This window comes from Lolium perenne, chromosome 6 (genome assembly GCF_019359855.2).
Source record: "Lolium perenne isolate Kyuss_39 chromosome 6, Kyuss_2.0, whole genome shotgun sequence".
Taxonomy (NCBI): domain Eukaryota; kingdom Viridiplantae; phylum Streptophyta; class Magnoliopsida; order Poales; family Poaceae; genus Lolium; species Lolium perenne.
Genome location: NC_067249.2, coordinates 167,968,849 through 167,991,553, shown reverse-complemented (window position 1 = coordinate 167,991,553; position 22,705 = coordinate 167,968,849). Strand labels below are relative to the sequence as shown.

At 46.0% G+C, this 22,705-nt stretch overlaps 1 protein-coding gene across 1 annotated transcript; it reads right to left on the bottom strand.

The window, feature by feature from the left end:
- Nucleotides 1-19,663: 19,663 nt before the first annotated feature.
- Nucleotides 19,664-21,019, bottom strand: LOC127306994 (uncharacterized). The gene has a single exon (XM_051337693.2). It carries the CDS (start codon nt 20,783-20,785, stop codon nt 19,880-19,882), a length of 906 nt encoding a protein of 301 aa, XP_051193653.1. The 5' UTR covers nt 20,786-21,019; the 3' UTR covers nt 19,664-19,879.
- Between the last annotated feature and the right edge of the window lie 1,686 nt (nt 21,020-22,705).

The following is a 22,705-nucleotide window of genomic DNA, read 5'->3' as shown; positions in this document are numbered from 1 at the left end:
GACAGTTCTTCACACCCCAAAAATAAAGTAAGTTCATCATGCTGATTAGGAGTAATTTCATCATCACAATACAAATTTGTGGCACTCATTGGGTTCAAATTATCATTGGAGGAGCATTGAAAATTAAAATGACCCACTTCATGGCAAACTTCACAAATAAAAGGATAGAGGGCACAAACTTTTTTACCAAGATCATCCAGAGCCCTAAACCACTTTCTAGTTTTTTCATTAGCATGATGGATACAATATTCATCTTTGATTTGATTAATTCCACAAGGTCTATGTATTCCACAAAAATTAACATGCTTATAGGAAATAGCATTCTTAGGAGTTTGAGCATGCTTATTGCAATAATTAACAACAATTTCATTCTTCATGCAAGCCTCTTTAAAAGGTTCATGATATTCATCAAAATTCTTTTTAGGTAATTCAAAATGAGAAGCAAAGGCTTTATAAAGATTTGCAGCAACTTGAGAGTCAAGACCATAAGTAGAACTCATATTTCGAAATTTATCGGTGTCCATAAAAGCTTCAATGCATTCATAATCATAATTTATACCTGACTCTTTACCTTTGTCGTTCTCCCATCCTTCAGCGTTCTCCTCAATCCGATCAAGAAGATCCCACCTAGCTTCAACCTCCTTGCTTGTGAAAGATCCCTCCGAACATGCGTCCAGATAGTCCTTATGTTGTCCTGAAAGCCTCGCATAAAAATTGTTAACAATAACATTACGGGGGAGCTCATGAATGGGACATTTGAGCATTAGTGATTTCAATCTCCCCCACGCTTGAGAAATACTCTCTCCATCACGAGGGTAAAAGTTATAAATATAATTCCTATCAATATGCACTTCATGAGGAGGATAAAATTTAGAATAAAAGAGAGATGCAATTTCCTCCCAACCAAGAGAATGACTATTCTCCAACAATTTATACCAATGCGCCGCTTTACTGCACAAATAAACAGAGAATAGCTTCTTCCTTACTTCATCCATAGAGATACCTGCACACTTGAATAACCCGCATAATTCATGCAAAAACAGTAAATGATCTCTAGGGTGGACAGTTCCATCCCCTTTATAGTGGTTATCCATAACACGTTCAATAATTTTCATAGGTATTTTATACGGAATACTTTCAGCAGGTGGATTTAAAATATCACAAGCATCATTAGAGTTATTGCATATGGGAGATAAAGTATTATCAGAGCAAATTTTCTCCCCTAAAGATGGGAAGCTAAAAAGATCACAAAAACTAGCTTCCCCAAGCTTAGACTTCTCCATAGCATTAGCAGTAATTGCATTCATACTAATAACATCGCTACTAGCATGCAAATAAGGTTCCATAGGTTTTTGAATTTTCGCATCAAACAATTCTAAATCAGGAAAAAGATTAAAAAGCTCACCAATTTTTTTGTTGTTTTCCATTGTGCCTAACTAGTGTAAACAAGAAACAAAAAGATGCAATTGCAGGATCTAAAGGAAATAGCTTCGAGTACTTACAACGGCGAAAATAGCTTAGTAGCCGAGATCCGGAGTGTGAGTACCTTTTTACCTTTCCTCCCCGGCAACGGCGCCAGAAAATAGCTTGATGTCTACGGGTGCTTCTATTCTTGTAGACAGTGTTGGGCCTCCAAGAGCAGAGGTTTGTAGAACAGCAGCAAGTTTCCCTTAAGTGGATCACCCAAGGTTTATCGATCTCAGGGAGGAAGAGGTCAAAGATATCCCTCTCATGCAACCCTGCAACCACAAAGCAAGAAGTCTCTTGTGTCCCCAACACACCAAATACACTTGTCAGATGTATAGGTGCACTAGTTCGGCGAAGAGATAGTGAAATACAAGTGGTATGAATGAATATGAGTGGTAATAGCAATCTGAATAAAATATGGCAGCGAGTAAACATGCAACAAAACAGTAAACAAACGGAGATTCGATGCTTGGAAGCAAGGCCCAGGGATCATGCTTTCACTAGTGGACACTCTCAACAATGATCACATAATAGGACTACTCTACACTCTTTTGTTGGATGATGAACATCATTGCGTAGGATTACACGAACCCTCAATGCCGGAGTTAACAAGCTCCACAATATTCAATGTTCATATTTAAATAACCTTAGAGTGTAAGATAGATCAACACAACTAAACCATGTACTAACATAGCATGCACACCGTAACCTTCACACTATGAAAGGAGGAATAGATCGCATCAATACCATCATAGTAATAGTTAACTTCATAATCTACAAGAGATCACAATCATAGCATAAACCAAGTACTTCATGATGCACACACTGCCAACATTACATCATGGAGGAGGAATAGACTACTTTAATAACATCACTAGAGTAGCACATAGATGATATTCAACTAGATCACATAGAGAGAGAGATGAACCACATAGCTACAGCGGAGCCCTCAGCCCCGGGGGTGAATTACTCCCTCCTCATCATGGAGGCAGCGATGGCGGTGAAGATGGCGGTGGAGACGGCGGTGGAGATGGCTACGGGGGCAATTCCCCGTCCCGGCAGGGTGCCGGAACAGCGACTTCTGTCCCCCGAATTGGACTTTCGCGATGGCGGCGGCTCTGGATGGTTTTCTCTGTTTCCGTCGAACTGGTCGATGTTTTTAGGTCAGGGACGAATATATAGGCGGAAAGGCGGCGCAAGGAGGCGGCTGGGGCCCCCACACCATAGGCTGGCGCGGCCAGGGGGCCACCCGCGCCGCCTTATGGTGTGGGCCCCCTGCTGCCCGCCTCCGACTCTCCTTCGGTGTTCCGGAAGCTTCCGGGAATTCTAAGACTTTCGGTGTTGATTTCGTCCGATTCCGAAAATATTTCCTTACTAGGATTTCTGAAACCAAAAACAGCAGAAAATAGCAACTGGCCTTTCGGCATCTCGTCAATAGGTTAGTTCCGGAAAACGCATAAATATGACATAAAATGTGAACAAAACATGTCGGTATTGTCATAAAACAAGCATGGAACATCAGAAATTATAGATACGTTGGAGACGTATCACGCACCCGTTCTCCACACCTCTCAGCTACAGAGCAACTTGAGGAGCCATGCTATCTTCACTCTTACTTCGATCCTAAGGATGGCCGGGAGAAGTCCAGCCATCTATTAAGGAACTGCCGACACTTCCTAGAGATTCGACAGTTCTGCGACGACCTTAGAACCGAAGCTGCATCAAGAGTCCGCATAATGGAAGAGAAAGCAAAGTCCTATGGTCATCAGCCAGAGCCATATGTACCAGAACCATACGAGCCAATGGAAAAAGATGAATATGTACCAGTCGAAGCATTTCCAGCACTGCGTGGACAAATCAACATGATCCACAAAACCAGCTTTTCAAAAAGAGAAATCAAAAAGTTCTCCCGAGAAGTAAAATACGCAGAAGTGGCCATGATGGATACGCAAGATTTTATCGATTGGTCGGAGCAGAGCATCACCTTCAGCAGGGCGGACCATCCGAAGGCCGTCCCAAGGCCCGGTCACGCGGCCCTTGTCCAGGAAGCGCAGATTGGGGGATACAATATGGGCAAAGTATTTATGGATGGAGGAAGCGGCCTGAACTTGTTATTCGCCAGCACGATGAGGGCGATGGGTTTGACAGTCGACATGCTAAAAGAATCCGACACAGGGTTCCATGGCATCATACCGACTCGACCCGCTTACTCGCTGGGCAAAACATCGTTGGATGTAGTCTTCGGCACGCCCAGTAACTTCAGGAAAGAGAGGGTCGAATTCGAGGTAGTCGACTGGGAATCTCAGTACCACGCCATCCTCGGCAGACCTGCGTTTGCCAAATTCATGGCCGTGCCTCATTATGCGTACCTAAAACTAAAGATGCCAGGCAACAACGAGACCCCAATAACCGTTCATGGTAGTTTCGCTCGGTCAGATAACTGCGACAGGGAATTTCAGACGATCGCCTCGAAGTTTGGAGCTAAAGAAGAACTCAACGTGATCGATGCCACTACAGATCACACACAGCCACCAGCCGACAATCGAAACGCAAGATCCGATGAGTTCGACACTACAAAGGAAACCAAGAAGCTGCAGGTGCACCCTACTGATCCGAAGAAAACGGTCAACACCTCGGCTGACCTAGCTGTCGCATAGGAAAGCGCGCTCATCGAGTTCCTCCGTGAGCGCTGGGAGATATTTGCATGGGAGCCATCCGACATGCTAGGTATTCCCAGGGAACTCGCTGAGCACGCCCTAAATGTTGACCCGACGGCCAAGCCAGTACAACAGTCGATGCGGCGATTCTCCGAACCAAAAAGAAGGGCAATCGGTGAAGAAGTTAATCGACTCCGCAAGGCGGGATTTATCCGAGAGCTTAAGGAATCTGAGTGGGTGGCTAATCCAGTCATGGTACCGAAGAAGGACACCACCGCCCTCCGCATGTGCATTGATTACACTAGCCTTAACAAACACTGCCCGAAAGATCACTTCCCATTGCCCAGAATAGATCAAATAGTCGATTCTACGGCCGGGTGCGACCGTCTCTCTTTTCTTGATGCATACTCCGAGTACAACCAGATCAAATTGAAGAAGGAGGATCAGGAATTAACCGCGTTTATCACTCCACACGGCGTTTTCTGTTACAATGTCATGACCTTCGGGTTGAAAAATGCGGGAGCTACTTACCAACGTTGCATGCAAGCCTGCCTCACGGAACAGATCGGGAGGAACATTGAAGTCTACATCGACGATATCGTGGTGAAAACAAAGCACGCAGCCACACTCATCGACGACTTGCGAGAGACCTTTGACAATCTGGACAAGTACAAAATCAAGCTAAACCCCAAGAAATGTTTCTTCGGAGTGCCAGGAGGACAAGTACTCGGGTACTTCATATCAGCCAGAGGAATCGAGGCTAATCCCTTGAAGATCAAAGCTATTCTCGACATGGAGCCGCCAAAGAATCTGCACCAAGTGCAGCAGTTGGCAGGCCGATTAGCAGCGCTTAGCAGATTCATCGCGAAGCTAGGGGAGAAAGCTTTGCCCTTCTACAACCTGATGAAAAAGTCAGAAAAGTTCGAGTGGACAAAAGAAGCACAAGACTCCTTCGAGAACTTGAAGAAAATCCTATCGACCTCCCCGGTGCTCGTAACTCCGCGCGAAAAGGAGACATTACTGATGTACATAGCCGCTACAGCTCAAGTCTTCAGTAGCGTTTTGGTTGTCGAACGAGAAGAAGCAGGGAGGGTTCACGGTGTGCAGAGGCCCGTTTACTACCTCAGTGAAGTACTTACCACCGCAAGACAGAGGTATCCTCATCACCAGAAGTTGGCATACGCAGTATGGAGGTCGGCTCGCAAGCTGAGGCAGTACTTCACGGAGCACCCGATCAAAGTTGTGAGCGAAGCACCCCTGAAGAGCATAATGACCAACCCGGAAGCCACAGGTCGAGTGTCTCAATGGGCTATCGAGTTAGCACCACACGACATAACTTATGTCAACCGAACAGCGGTAAAATCCCAAATCCTCCCAGATTTTGTGGCAGATTGGATCCAATCACAGACACCAGCGACACCCGACATGTCAGGGTCATGGGTGATGTACTTTGATGGGTCAAAGCGGAGTACAGGAGCAGGGGCAGGAGTAGTGCTGATATCACCACAAGGAGATAAAATGAAGTATATACTACGTATGAATTTCTCCCCGCCGACAAACAACGAAGCAGAATACGAAGCACTGCTGCACGGAATGAAAATGGCGAAGGCATGTGGCGCTACGCGCCTAGAGATCTACGGAGATTCGAACTTGGTGGTCCAGCAGTCAATGAACCTATGCGATGCAGTCAGTGATAACATGGTTGCGTATCGGCAGCTGTATCAGAACATGGAGGCTAAATTCGAAGGATGCGAGCTTAAGCACATCGGCAGAGCCAGTAACGAGGAAGCCGACACTTTGGCAAACATCGGGTCCACATGCTCCCCCATCCCAGATGGAGTTTTTTACGAAGTGATCGCTCAAAGATCAATTAAAGAAAAGCCGTCTGGAAAATCATCGGGTGAAGAGTTGGAAAAAAGCTTACTGCAAAAACCTTCGGCTGAAGAATCTCCAGTCCTTTCTTCCGAACAAGTTCTCCTCCTCGAGCCTCTATGGACCGAACCATTCCTAGCGTACCTGTCGAAACAAGAGTTGCCAGAAGACTCTGTGGAAGCTAAGCGAATCGTCAGACGATCAAAGGCCTTCACAGTAATAAATGGTGAGCTTTACAAGCGCAGCATCTCAGGGATCTTCCAAAGGTGCATCGCCATTGACGATGGAAAAGAACTGTTACGTGAGATACATGAAGGAACCTGTGGGCATCATGCAGGAAGCAGAGCTCTTGTGGCAAAAGCCTTCAGGGCAGGATTTTATTGGCCAACAGCAGCTTCGGATGCTAGGGATCTAGTCATGAAGTGCGATGCGTGCCAACGTTTCTCGTCGAAACCACACGCTCCTGCAACGGATTTAATGACAATACCCTTGGCATGGCCGTTCGCTCAATGGGGACTCGATCAAGTTGGGCCGTTGCCCAGATCATCACCCGGAGGACACACGTACTTACTGGTTGCAGTCGATAAATTCACTAAGTGTATTGAGGCAGTACCAGTGCGAAATCAAAAGGCTGAAACGGCGGTCCAATTCTTTAAAGGAATAACCTGTCGATTCGGTATGCCCCACAGCATCGTCACAGACAATGGCACCAACTTTGATTCTGAGGAATTCAGAAAATTTTGCGATGATGGAGGAATCAAATTGAAATTCGCATCAGTCTCTCACCCCCAGACCAACGATCAGGTAGAAAGGATCAATGGTTTAATAGGGGATGGTTTAAAGAAACGCCTTAAAGGCGCAGCCGGAGCCTGGGTTGAGGAACTACCATCTGTGCTATGGAGTTTGCGAACCACCCCCAACAGGTCGACTCAATACACTCCATTCTTCTTGGTGTACGGAGCCGAAGCAGTCCTGCCAGCCGACGTCCGATTTGAAGCGCCTCGAGTAACAGCGTACACAGAGTCCTCCTCCAATATCGCGCAACAGGATGCTGTCGATCTGCTTGATGAAGCACGAGATATTGCCTTGGCAAGAACAACGGTCTACCAACAAGCACTGAGAAATTATCACAGTCGACGAATACGCAGTCGAAATTTCAGTGTTGGAGATATGGTACTTCGGCTGAAGCAAAAAAGACCCTTGAAGCTGGAATCCCCATGGGAAGGACCGTACATCATCACCGAAGTGATACCAGGAGGAGCTTATCGGCTCAAAAATCCAGCCTCAGGAAAAGATGTCGAGAATCCGTGGAACATCGCGCACTTGCGATGGTTTTATACATAGAATACGATTATTTTTCAAACGGCCTACAAGGTTACTTTGCATTATGAATAAAGATCTAATCAGATTCCTGTTACCCTTTTTTCTTGCTTCAGGCTTTGACACCCGAACGTAACGTTCGGAACCGTTTCCATCGGCTCTAACTCCCATCGGGAGCGCTGGCCCAGAAAAAACGTGTTCACACGATGACATTAATTAAATACTCTCTACGAGAGCTAAGATTAATGACACACAAAAACAACCAATCCAAGCCTCAAAAAATACGCGAGTACTGCAGTCGATGGTTACATTAAGATAAGGCTCAAACAGGTGCACCGTGTGACGAAGCCGAACTTTCACATAAACTACATATCGACTTCGCAATCACATTGCATAAAATACAACGAAGTCGTCGAGTAAGCAGGCTGAACTGATCACTCAGCCGCACTCGACAATAAAATATCAATCAAATCAAAGCGTGCAGCGTACGCAGCAAACAAGTCTTATGTGAAATACAAGGCTATTACATTCATAATCGGGATCCCCGGTCCCAGTGGGCCTTCAGTTCCTTCTCGAGACATGATTCCATCCGAGAAACAATGGTGTGAGCAGGACCTCTAGCAACATCATAGTACTGGCCTAAATCTCTTTCAGTGTTAGCCACGGCTCTTAAATCTAAAGATGGATGGCATGCCAATATGGAAGCAAAAGCAAGCTCAGCACCAGCTAGAAGTTCTTTCCGCACTAGCAGCTGAATCCTTTCTGGAGACTTGAATCGGGTGAACAAGCCAGACAAAGTTTCGGGTGCTTGATCCAGAGGAAACAAGGTGTGCCAAACCATCGTGAGAAGGGCATAGTATTTGTCAAAATAGTAATGTGCCTTCATCACCCGGTACTTGAACTTCGCCATAATGACGGCCTTCGGACGATGCTGCCATAAACCATGTGTTGGATGCGCAACGTCGGTCATCGCCTCAACCTCTTCATGAATCTTCCTGTCCTCTTCAGCTGCATCCGAAGCCACGACTGGAAAAGGAACGAATGTTAGAACATTCAAGCTATACCTGGAATCAGAAGGCAGGCTAATACTCACAGTTCAAACTTTCGGTAGCAACATGAAGACCATCAAGAGCGTATTGTTCAACGGCAGTCGCTATTTCTCCCTTCTTCTTCACTAAGGCAGCCATCGCACGAAGGGAAGTAATGTCTTTATTTAGACTAGACACCTGATCATGTAACTGACAAACAAGGCCTGATTCATCGTTACCCGAGGAATTTGGAAAGAGCTCAGCACGGGAAGAAGATGAAGGAATCTGCAGCACGTCCTCACTTCAGACTAAGCATTAATATAAAAAAGGAAAAAACTCCCATCGGGAGCGCTGAGTGCACATCATACAGGCAAAAGGATGTTTGGCAACAGAGCCGAATTTAAAAGTGTTACGAGAATATTTACAACAAATCAAATAACAGTTCAAGGGTTAGCCGACGTTGAACCAGGGGCTGACTCAGGAGCAGGTTCGGCTTGTGCTTCATCCACCAACTTCAGAAACCGGTTGGCACAAGTTATTGCCGATCTCTTGAAAGGCTCAAGGTTGACTAGATGATTTTCATCATCAACAAGCAGCGCCTTAGAAAACTCTTCCAATTCCGATCCCATCCCGTGGCCCATAAGCAACTGGAAAGTAAGAACCGCACCAAACAAGCGGTTGCGACAAGCCAAGACTCTACAGGTTCGGAGGGATCGATAAGGAAAGCTTCAGCCATCTCGTCGAGAGTCTTGTCCAGCTTCGCCTTAGGGAAGATCATCGAGTATAACTTCGACAGCGCTCCCTTGGACTTCTGCAGCAATCTGAGGATCTGGACATTTGACTCAGCAGCAAGTGACAAGGCGTCGGCCGTAGAATCCTCCCGGAGCTGATGACGACGACTGACAGTTAAGTTGGCGGCCTCTGAAAAAGGAAAAAAAAGAGAATATTAGTAATCAATGGAGAAAGCATCAAGAAAGAGGCGGAGCACTACAAGGATTTTACCCAGTAAACCCTTGATGGATTCGCGGAGGACACCCTCCTTCTCATCAATCGCAGCCGCCGCTGCACGCCTGGCATCTTGGTCATCCTTCATTTGACGCTTCAGCCGACTTACTTCTTCCTTCAACGAAGTATTCTCACTTTTGGCATCGGTAGCAAGTCTGTTGGCTTCGACCACCTGATCAGCCGAAGATTTGACGGCCTTCCGAAGTTGAGAATTTTCAGCTTCGAGACGAGTAAATTGTTCAGCAAAATCCACCACAGCATCGACTGTAGCGTAAATTGGCTGCAGCCAGGAAAAAGTCAAGAAGAGTAAGGTGATGGAAATTCAGCAAAGCTTGACAGATTAAAGTACTTACGTGATCGCGGCCAGCCGGCGGCGTGGGAGCATCATCGGAAGGAATAACTCTCGACACTGGGACCTTCTCTACACCCGTTCGGGATGGAGGTGTCGATTTGGCAGGAGAAGGGTTTGATTCTTTAGCCGATGCTGCTCTCTCAGAAGCTAGTTTAGCCCTCTTTGCGAGAGGAACATCGTCATCATCATCGGCAGAGCTGTTTTGAGTACAGCGTGCAGTTAGCATACAAGGTGACAAGAAATGAAAGTAACAAGAGTATAAATGCTCACAAGTCCAGGTCATCTTCGTCCATGAAGAAACTGGTTGAACCCTTCTTAGCAGGAGGAGGCGAAGCAGCTTCGTCGGCATCATTATCTCCTCCTTTAGGACTTGATTCAGCCGAAGTGATAAGGTCATCATGCAAATGCTTGCGACGTCTGCTCTTGAGAAAGGCGTCATCTTCAGCGGTTTCCTCCTCTTGGACATCGCTGTCCTCAAGGGCGTGCTGGGTATCCTCGGTTCCTTCAGAATCATCATCGTCATCCTCTAACACCGCTCCGCTCTTGGGTGAGGGAGGATAACATTGGGCGACAGCGGGAACCTGCAGAAAGATAGCAAAACGTGTAAGGCACAAACAAAAAGAAGGAGTAATGACAGTAAACGAAGGACGAAAAGGTTACCTCGGATGGAGGATGCTTGGAGTCATAAGGAGGGCGCGCCGATGTCAGAACGATGGTGTCCTTGGTGCTGAGGCATGTTAGGCGACGAACTTCATTCTGGAGCTCATCTACCGAAATGTCGGCAGAGTTGACCCTCGACTTATCGTTTTTGCCAGCAAAAAGCCACAGCTGATGAGGGCGAGACATCAGCGGCTGCACTTGACGTTGCAGGAACACTGAAACCACTTCAGTACCATGCATCGTCATGCCTCCTGAATTCTTCAGAATGACAACTTGCTTGAATAGCTCATCGGCTGTCGCCTTTTCTTCGGGAGAAAGGGCGCTGTTCCAAGATTTCTTCTTGTGAGCCACCAAGACATCGTCAAAAACGGGGAGATTTGAACGCCGCCCAGGAACGACAGGGTCCCGAAGGTAGAACCATTTGTTGCGCCAGCCCTGGACGGATTCCTTCATCGGATAGTCGAAGTAATCGACCTCCTTCCTGACGACAAAGCCGACGCCGCCAACAACGGGGGGGCCGTTGCTATCATTGTGACGCTTCACATAGAAGATCTTCCTCCAAAGGCCCCAGTGGGGCTCAATGCCGAGGAAAGCTTCACAAACGGTGACAAAAATGGAAAGGTGGAGGATGGAATTTGGGGTCAGCTGCCAGAGCTGAATCCCATAGAAGAAAAGAAGGGAGCGAAGGAACTCGTGCGCCGGAAGAGAGAGGCCACGGAACAGGAAAGCGACGAACATGACGGTGAAGCCCTTTGGGGGACTCGGGTGAGAAACCTAACCTGGGAGACGAACGTCATCCTCAGATGCGGAGATGAAGCCGAGGGCGCGGAGTTTGTTGATGTCGCGGTTGGTAATGGCAGAGGCGCTCCAGTCGCGGCTAACTTTGGCCGCCTCCGATGTGCTGCCGCTCTTCTTCTTGCCCATGGTGGACGAAGCTTTTGATGGAGAGGCAGAAGGACAGAAGGCTTGAGGGAGAAGATGTGCAGTGAGCGGGGTAAAAGGTAAAAAGAAAAGAGGCTCCCTATTTATCCCGTAAGAATTTGAGCCCAAATGTGGCCATAACTCCACAAAGCATCGTGGGGAGAGGAGCAGATGTGACTGTACACGTGGCACTAGAAGAAAGAGTGGAACCGGCGGCCCATTATTCCCACGTCGCGCGAAAAATGAGGAGACGCCTCGATCGCCGCGCGTGCATTAGTTAAGACCTAAAAACTGCCCGCGCAGAACTAGGGTGGGCCCGTCAGGTCAAGTTCCATCAATTGGCCCACAACAGTTACACGTCAAGTCAAATCCCATCAATTGGCCCACAACTGTGACGTCATATAAAAAATATTATTATTAAAGGCACTTGATGGAAATTTAAAAAGTCATCGGATGAAGGATTTGAGTCCACGCACGGATTGCAAGCATCCGAACCTGGACTCGGGGGCTACTCCCATCGGGAGCGCTGACGCGCACCCGATAAAAAGGAAGACTCGACAGAGTAAGCAGTCGAAGGAAAAAGGACTGAGTCTGTTCTCGGTTACAAGCGATTACACCTAGACACTCCCATCGGGAGCGCATGATGTACATCCAGTAAAAGTTTTTTGCACTCCAGGATCATGCCCGGGGACTTGATTCTGTGTAGAGTAACGTTGTTTTGCCATCGGTAGTTAACCAACAAAAGTTGGGCACATTGCTCATTATCCTTTGCGTGAAGAAAATATATCGGATGACCTACGAAGCCTTGCGAAAAACTCGGCAGAGGAAGGTATTCGAGTAGTACAACTTGAGTCTACGCACGGATTGCAAACATCCGTACCTAGACTCGGGGGCTACTCCCATCGGGAGCGCTGACGCACACCCGATAAAAGGAAGATGAAGCATAATCAAGATGAATAATAATAATGAAGGAGAAGAATATCATGAGAGGACATGCATTAGTCTCTACCCGAATTATCTTCGGCTAGACACTCGGGGGCTACTGACGTGGGCATTACCCTTCGAGTAACCAACGTTGCCCTATCCTGTATTGACCAACTGGAGGCCCATGAAGACACCCGAAGGCTAGATGGGCCACTAGGTCGGCGCACCAGAAGATCCCTTGCCGGGCAAGACAAGGAAGCGAACGAACAAGGAAAGATTGGATCTAAACTACTGTAAAACTAGTCGTATTCGGTTAAGACCTCTTGAGACATGGCCTCCTATATAAAGGCCAGGAGAGGGGCTGCCGGAGGACACGAACAATCTTAGCAATCTTAGCCAGGAAAAGCTTAGAGCTAGGTAACCTTAGCAACAGCAATCTCGCCTAGATCTCAGCCGAACTATTCGGCACCCCATTGTAACCCATTATTCTCATAATCAAAGAATAGACAGGCAGGACGTAAGGGTTTTACCTCATCGAGGGCCCCGAACCTGGGTAAATTGCTCTCCCCGCTTGTCTGTGAACCGATGTCTCGTGTCAGCCTACAGGATTCCATCAACCCTAAGCCCCTATCGGAGGGCATTGACGAGGAGTACCCTCGACAACTTCACTGTGTGATCAATCAAAGAATGCATTCATAACATGTATATCATCTATATACACTTGAGCTAGACTTTCTAGTCTTTTCTTTCTTTGTGCCAAAATCTTTTGTAGTTTCTCTTTTAGCTTTCCTCATCTCAGAAAACACTTCACCTTCAATAACTTGTAGGTTCATTGGTCAAATACCGATAACCTTGAGGTTCTTACTTTGAAGTTGATCATCACATGACAAGTGTTCCAGATCTCACTATTAGTAGCCTTTTAATGTGATGAACAATTTCACTCATAATTTGATCCATCAATGTATGACGACTTTCCGAGACCATGTCTGTACATGCTAGGTTCGTAAAGTTTAACCTCAGTATTTGCATGTGCAAATCTGGCTTGCACCCGTTGTATGCACACGTAGAATCTATCACACCCGATCATCACGTGATGCTTCGAAACGACGAGTCTTAGCAATGGTGCATACTAAGGACGATCACTCCATGGATATGCGAATATCGTTAGTGCCCAACTAGTTGGAGGATTGAGACGCATGGCGTCTTCAACCTTAGTACATTCCCATAAAAGTTATGAGTTTATGTAGTCTCACTAGATTATATCCTATCATGTTGCAATAAGGTCTTAGATATCACATATATCTCATACCTTGCTTATTTCTGAAAACAAAATTTCCAGCTCCTTACTTTTCAAACGGATTTGAAATTCAAGTTGCACGGAGGCAAGATGACTTTAGGTCCTAATTGAAACCATTGCTATTTGAATCAACAATGTGAGGTCTACTAAAAGTTTGCAATAGTACTTAATCATTTCTTGATTCTTTTAACAATACGATACCAGTCCGTAAAGTTACTTGTCAGATTTAATAGTATTTCTATCTCAATTACAAGACTAGCGCATGGTAGATAACGGATGCCAATTCTACAAATTAACTCAAAATACTATTCAGACTATGTTCATGATAATTAGTTCATGTTTTAATCTAATTATTAATGAACTCCCACTTAATACAACATCCCTCATAGTTGTTTAATGGTACACGATCCATATCCACTACACCAAATCCGATCATCACATGAGATGATGTAGCTTCAATGGTGAACATCAACATGTTGATCATATCATCCATATGAATCGTGTTCAACCTTTCGATTTCCTGTGTTCCGAGGCCATGTCTGTACATGCTAGGCTCGTCAAGCAAACCCAAGTATTTCCGCGTGTGCAACATGGCTTACACCCGTTGTATGTGAACGTAGAATCTATCACATCCGATCATCACGAGATGCTTAAAAACGATGAACTGTAGCAACGGTGCATACGAGGGGAGAACACTTTATTATCTTGATATTAATGTGAGGGATCATCTTATAATGCTACCGTCGCGATCTAAGCAAGATAAGATGCATAAAGAATTAACATCAAATGCAATTCATATGTGATATGATATGGCCTTTAGTCTTTGCGCCTTTGATTTTCATCTCCAAAGCACGGACATGATCTCCATCATCATCGGCGTAGCATCAAGGTCCATGGCGCCGTCTTCATGGTTGTTCACCACATGTAGCAACTATTACAACTACTTTGAAATAATACTACTACATGAAATATAAAGACAACCATAAGGCTCTTGCCGGTTGCCACAATACAATAATGATCATCTCATACATATTCATCATCACATCATGGCCATATCACATCACCAAACCCTGCAAAAACAAGTTAGACGCCTCTAATTTGGTTTGCATATTTTACATGATTTAGGGTTTTCGAGTAAGATCCAATCTATCTACGAACATGAACCACAAAGGTGATACTAGTGTTGTCAATAGAAAGAGTAGATTGAATCTTCACTATGGTGGGAGAGACAGACACCCACAAAGCCACTTATGCAATACAGTTGCATGTCGAGCGTGGAGCAAATGTCATGAACGTGGTCATGTAAAGTTAGCCCGAGCCGCTTCATCCCACCATGCCACAAGATGCAAAGTACACGAACTGAAGACAACAAAAGCATCAACGCCCACAAAACCATTGTGTTCTACTCGTGCAACCAATCTATGCATAGACACGGCTCTGATACCACTGTTGGGATTCGTAGCATAGAAAACAAAAAAATTCCTACCGCAAGAACGAATAACAAGCCAAGATGCAATCTAGAAGATGGTAGCAACGAGAAGATCATGAGACTAACCCTCGAAGATTTCCAAAGCCTACGAGATCAGATCTCGTTGTTGCTATAGTTGATCACTTGCCGCTTTCAAAAGCGCGTAGAAGATCTTGACGGTGCCACAGTCGGGCAGCACCTCCGTACTCGGTCACACGTTCGGTGTTGATGACGACGTCCTTCTCCCCGTTCCAGCGGGCAGCGGAAGTAGTAGATCCTCCTCGGAATCCTGACAACACGACGGCGTGGTGTTAGTGGCGGTGGAGATCTCCGGCAGGGCTTCGCCGTAAGCACTACGGGAGAGAGGTGGAGGAGGGATGTGTGCTAGGGTTTGGAGAGAGGGGGTGGCTAGGGCGCCGGCCAGGGGTGCCCTAGGTGGTGCGGCCAAGGCTTAGATAGCCCCCTCCCTCTCCTCCTCATTATATAGGTGGAACCCCAAGGGTTTGCCCAAAGTCTTCGAATAAGACTCCAATTCAAAAACTGCCTTATGGACGAAACCTAGAGGGACAGGGACTCTCCCCTTCCCCCCTTGTTGGCCGGCCAAGGAGGTGGAGTCCACCATGGACTCCACCCTCCCACTTGGTTGGCTGGTTAGGGTTGGTGGAGTCCAACCGGGACTCCACCTTCCATGGTGATTTCTTCCGGAAAGTTCTAGAACATTCTAGCGCCTTCCATAAATGCACCGAATCATTTCCAAACTTGGAAAGTGACTTCCTATATATGAATCTTATTCTCCGGACCATTCCGGACCTCCTCGTGATGTCCTGGATCCCATCCGAGACTCCGAACAAATATTCGAACTCCATTCCATATTTCATATCTACTTAAAACGACATCAAAACCTTAAGTGTGTCACCCTACGGTTCGTGAACTATGTAGACATGGTCGAGACTCCTCTCCGACCAATAACCAATAGCGGGATCTGGAGATCCATAATGGCTCCCACATATTCAACGATAACTTAGGGATCGATTGAACCATTTACATACGATACCGATTCCTTTTGTCACGCGATATTTTACTTGTCTGAGGTTCGATCATCGGTATCTACATACCTTGTTCAACCTCGTCTCCGACAAGTACTCTTTACTCGTACTGTGGCATGTCATCTCTTATGAACCATTCATATGCTTGCAAGCTAATCAGACGACATTCCACCGAGAGGGTCCAGAGTATATCTATCCGTCATCGGGATGGACAATATCCCACTCTTGATCCATATGCCTCAACTCATACTTTCCGAATACCTAATCCCACCTTTATAACCACCCATTTACGCAGTGGCGTTTGGTGTAATCAAAGCACCCTTCCGGTATAAGTGATTTACATGATCTCATGGTTGAAGGACTAGGTAACTATGTCTCGGAAGCAAATAGCAAATTGAACTTAATGACGTGATCTTATGCTACGCTTATTTGGGTGTATGTCCATTATATCATTCACCTAATGACATAACCTTGTTATTAATAACATCCAATGTTCATGATCACGAAACCATGATCATCTATTAATCAACAAGCTAGTTATACAAGAGACTTACTAGGGACTCATTGTTGTTTACATAACACACATGTATCAATGTTTCGGTTAATACAATTATAGCATGGTATGCAAGCATTTATCATAAACACAAAGATATATAATAACCACTTTATTATTGCCTCTTGGGCATATCTCCAACACTATCTTCCTTGTTCGTTGATCGAGTGACGAGTTTGAGCAATTGGCACCCAAGACAGGTTGACTCTGATTTATTTCCTTTTTTTTTTTGACTTGGAACCCTTGATTCCATTACTCGAGAGGCATAGCGGAATCGCTAGCCACGAACACCATTACAGAGTCTGGTGCCTCATCTAGCCACAAACGGCTAGATTCTACTCCACTCGCACCTAGCGCCGAAAGGGCATCTGCAACATTATTACAGCCCCGTGGGCAGTACATAAACTAGACAGAATTGAAATGTAGACGAATAAACACTCTACTTTCTCTGTAGAGAACACCTTCTGGGGCACGATCGAACTCCGAAGATTTCATGGCTCGCACAAATTGGCAGGATCAGTGATTTATTTCCTTTTGATTGACTCTGATTTAGCATTCACCGACCAGTTGGATACGAAAACGGTGGAGAAAGATGGCCATTGTTTATTCTGTGAACGAGGTATGCAGTCTCCTTGAATCTAGCACCGACGCTCATATAAAGCCCATTTGGATTCATAAAGTCCTCCTAATCCAACTTGAGAGAGATTCTAGCTTCCTATAAGTCGCCGGCCTTCAGTTCTTCATGGGCGGAGGCACTAGATACAGCCGCAGCCTGCACGAGCATGGAAGGCTGAAGGGAAGGGAAGCAGTCATGTGGAGTCAGCAAGGGATATGACGATGAGAAAGGCACGAGATGGCAGTGGCAAAGGTCTCCCTGCGTGCCTTTCACTTCTCATAGCGTCCAGTCTGACCATGGCTTTTGTCGCCCCTCCTCCATTTGAATTCTCTTGTGTGGCGTCTTCTCCTATCCAAACCTACTGAGTATGTTGCTTCTTTGTAAAAGTATAGCACTGATCGCATTCTTCAAGTAGAGCCCTTGATCTGGTATCAGCATTCGATGGAAAGCAAGCAAGCGTCTCTGAAGTGGTGCGGTCTTCGCTTCGCCTTGAGTAGAGAATCACCAGGGTGAACAAACATACCGAACCGAGATTCCAGTACCCATAGAAAACGTCGATAGGTTCAAACCTTTAGGTTGCTAGGGACTGGTGATTGGGCTTAGGATGGGCCTTGGCTCTTCTGTTCGCTAGGTTTTTACATTTACCACCATGCTTAGGCGGCTTCCAGGTTCCTGTATTCCTGTATTCAAGATGGTTCTAGAACTCTCGCACTGTAACAAAAACGTATAGAAATAAATCTCCAATCTTAAAATGATGATGATAAGAGCCTGGGATGGCACTGACTGATAGTATAATAGATACAAATAAGAATTTGGAACAAAGTATTACCGACAAGACGGTCTGATAATATGAAGCAACTACATTAAAGTTGAGCTACCTCACAACTACGAGCAGGAAGCAGTTGTTCAACCCATGATCGACAGCACCACCAATACAATTCTAGCTCCCAGGTACGCCGGGCTAATCCATCACCAAATACTGTGTTTTACTTGATACAAGTCCACACTATCGTGCCAAAGAGCACCAAAGGAACAGAATAAGCGGCATACCAACAACATGGTTGCACTGATCGTCAATTCTTTGGACAATGGAACTTACATGCGATAATTAATAGCAAATGGTAAGGATGGATGTTTTACTAAATTGAATGTTCACATAGTGCTTCAGAACTTATCATTCTATCCTGAAGATGGTTCTCTGCCTTTCTCAACAAGAACACTAAAACTGCTTTTCTGTTTATGGTAGCAAAGCACCAATTGCTGGTACACTCGACAAAAGAATCTACCATTGGCAGTTTTTCGTTTCAAGTCTACAATATGTTGATGTTATCTAAAGCTTTGAAACCAACCAAAGACTGACAATGCTAGGCACTACGAGGCGCCCAGCAGACAGTGACAAGATATACGAACTGCAGATCTTGAAACAGAAAAAATAAAATAGAATGCCATAGTTTGACAAATAGAGCTAAGAAATACATCATTCTCCAGGAGAGCAAACATCTAAAATGCATACTCCACTATATCCAATTCATATTAAAGAGTAACTAAAATTATGAAAGTTGAACTTCAAAAGTATATGACCAACTACAGGCCATATAAGTGCTTTAGGCACCCAGCCTGCCTAATGCCTACTACTATGGCAAAATCACAACAGCAAGGAGGGTCATAACATTTAGGCAGATGCACAGACACCACTTTTTAGATCTAATCCACTGTGTAGAACCTGGTCTGGTTCATACCCATTAACCTCAGCATACATAATATATATGCCAATGTTGAGAACAGTTATATTGAGCAAAGTGCTGCAAGTATACAATATACGAAGATTGGCAATAGTCCAAGACCTTCTCGCGGTGCAATGTTAGAACTCATGACTATGATAGCTCAAGGATGAAGCAACCTCATGAATAATTGTGTCCAAGCTCAGCTACTAACTAGACACCAACCAGGCTTAAAGTTTGATCTCCAAATTTTATAGCTAAAACAAATAGTGACAATTCCAGACATGTGGTGGTTTACCAAAAATAGTAACACTTCTAGGCATGCAAAACCATTTCTCCAAAATCAGTTAATCCAGCGATCTCTGAACACTGTGCTCCTAATATAACAGCATAAGTACATGATTCTGCATAAAATACAATTCTGCTACGGCTTCTTGGCTAGGATGATTCTGTTAAATTAAACTTGCTGTGAAGCAGAACACTACACTGTCATAGTGTTTGGTGTATGTGGATTAGCAAATCTAAGCAGACAGGAAAAGAATGGTAACTCATTCATACCAGTGTTTGGCGCATGCAGGTTAGCAAATCTAAGCAGACAGGAAAAGGATGACAAACTGATACATCTCAAAGAACATGATACCATGTATAAATTAAACCTTGTCATAAATCTTAACTGGTCTTGACACAAATCGAAGAGAAGTTTATGTGCAAAAAAGAAAGAACATACTTCTAGTGCCGCGATATGAAAATAGATCGTTTAACAGACATTCTATCAATTCGTCAGTATCAAATGATTGCAGTTCACTTTACGAGTTGCAATAAATATCAGCAATAGCTCAATTCAGGCAATTGAAACAACATGGGCGATAACACAGTTAACCTGTTGCTGTATTAGGAATCAAAACATAGATCTAACAACAAACAACATAGTTCCCGGATTCAGAAAAAGGTTTTCACCTCTGCGGCCACCCCTTATACAGCCGAGGGCTCCTCCATGTCCCTGTCACGTCCGTTGCCGCCGCCACCCCCACCGTGGTGAGGCGGGTCAACGGCGCTGAGGCCCTCAGGCATGAGGGAAGCTGGGCGGTTCTCAATGACCTCGTCTATAAGCCCCCATTCGAGGGCCTCCTGGGGGTCCATGAAGAGATCACGCTCCACGCAGTCCTCGATTTTGTCGATCTTCTGGCCCGTGTGCTTGGCGTAGATCTTGTTGAGGCGGTCGCGCAGCTTGAGGATTTCCTTGGCCTGGATGGCGATGTCGGTGGCCTGGCCCTGCGCCCCACCCGAGGGCTGGTGGATCATGATCCTGGCGTTGGGCAGCGCCCGCCTCTCCCCGCGCGCGCCGGCGGCGAGCAGGAGCGACCCCATGGAGGCGGCCTGTCCGATGCAGATGGTGTTGACGGGGCACCGGATGTACTGCATGGTGTCGTAGATCGCGAGGCCCGCGGTGACGACGCCGCCCGGGGAGTTGATGTAGAGGCTGATGGGCTTGAGCGGGTTCTCCGACTCGAGGAAGAGCAGCTGCGCGACGACGAGCGACGCCGTGTCGTCGGCGATGGGCCCGTGGATGCAGACGATGCGCTCCTTGAGCAGGCGCGAGAAGATGTCGTAGGCCCGCTCCCCGCGGGAGGTGGTCTCGACGACCATGGGCACGAGCCCGTACGCCTGGGTGGAGGAGTACCCCGCCGGCTCCGGCAGCTGCGGCTGGTACGGCTCCCTGGAGAAGAACGCCCGAGGGGGCGCCGCGACGGCGAGCCGGCGAGGCGCAGCGGGCGCAGCCGGGCATGGGCTCACCGAATTGGGCCTGGACCTGGGCCTGGGCGCGAAGGTGGGCAGCGGGGAGGCGCCGGCGAGGTTGGCGATTGTGGTGGTCGTCATGGCTTGGCACCTGCTCTGGGTTCCGTTCCTGGGTGGGAACTCCCCTGGCGGAGTGGTTGTACTCACTTGGCGGATGTGAGATGGGAAGGTTGCTACGAATGCGTGCAGGTGAGGAGAGTGTGAGATGGATATGGAAATGGCGAGTCCGAGCGGAGACGACGATGCGTGTGCTCCGATCCGGATCGGATCTTTCTCCGGGGTGGAGTGGGGATCGGTGTTCGTGTTCCTCTCTCAGCCGTGCTTCCTGGGCTTTCTCTCTTCTTTTGCAAGAAAGAATCTAGCCCACAGGAATTGTAATCGGACCGAATCGGATAAGTCTCTCTTCATTTTTTTTAAGCCCTAAAAAGGTGCAGTAATATTTTTTATTTTAAACCGGATCAGATAACGAGCTGGTACGGATTTGAATAAAGATGATATGGATTACAGATTCGAAGAAAAAGAAAATAGAGTCGAACCAAAAAGGATAAATACAAGCAAAGAAGCATAACAAATTTTTGACCCTGCAAACAATGTGAATAACTTTTTTTTAATCTGAGCCCATTGGACTATCAGCACCCTACATCTGCATTGCTGTGCTGTTGTGGCTATGATCGATGAGCAATCATGTGTGTATAGTTGTTGTTTTTCAGAGTACGAACGCGTAGCATAATTTTACAAAATTAGCTTCAACTGCGGACAGAATGACCCAACAACTCCAAGAACACACACGACTATATTCTCACCCGTTGTCAAAGACTCCTACTCCTGTCACTATCCTGAACCTAGCAGAGACACACTTGCATTCATCCAGGATCGCCTCGGTCATGGTCATGGGCATTGCCAAAAGCACCAGGCGTTTCTATTCTTCCAAAGTGTGTACCCTATCGTGCAGATAGACCATCGAAGAATCAGTAGATCTGAATTTTTCACGCTCCAACATCAACATTCTACAAGCCTGATGTCAACCGCAGACACCTGAAAGTTCAGACCAAGGGCTCACCCACATCTATGCCAAACTTCTCTAGCATCACACATTGTAGAATGATGTGGTCGACCGTGTCTTCCTCTTGCTCACAAATCGAAGCATGCCGAAGTCTGTTGCAAGAATCCAAACCAGACATGCCTATCTGAAGTCCAAATCCTTTACTGCGCTGCCAACCAGATGAATAATTTGCTCTCGGGCGTAGCCTTGCTTCTCTAGATTGCATCCCCAAGGTGAGCTCTCTCGTTGCTATGCATGAGCATGTCATAGGTGGATTTGGCACTGTACTGTCCCGAGATCGTTCAAGGATAGGTGAAGACATAGAGCGTGTTGGCATTGCGTATAGTTCTTCTTATTTCATGGGTGTGTAGATGAGAAATCAAGGAAGCTTTGGACTTTGGGAAAAGTGAGAGACGGACAAGCACGGTGGTTATATTACATAATTCAGGTCATAATAGGCTTGAATTAATTGCATAATCCAGGTCATAATGTAGATGATTTGGACAATTACTTTGCACTACCTTTGTCGGTAGAAGCTTTTCAAGAATGCATGAAGTCTCTCAGTTGTTGCAGGAGATGCCTCCTTCGGGACATGAAGTTGATCAATTTACTTTGTTTAGGGGATAACTATGCTCCCTACAAATATTACAAATTTTTGTTTGGAAAGCTTCCTACAGATGCAGCGCTCAGCGCGATTTGAAAATCTAAAGCTATACCAAAACTGAAAGTGTTTGTCTAGCTTCTCTTGATGGATCGGTTAAACACACAGGACTTAATATTACGTAAACATTGGCATCTTGATTCTGGTCATGAGTGTGTTCTATGTACTGGAGGAGACACTGAAACACGAGACCATCTCTTCTTCCATTGTGATTTTTCAAGACAATGTTGGTTGTTTTTAAATATACACTAGGACTTCTCGCGGGATTTTGCAGAAAATTATATTTCTACGAGAGCGG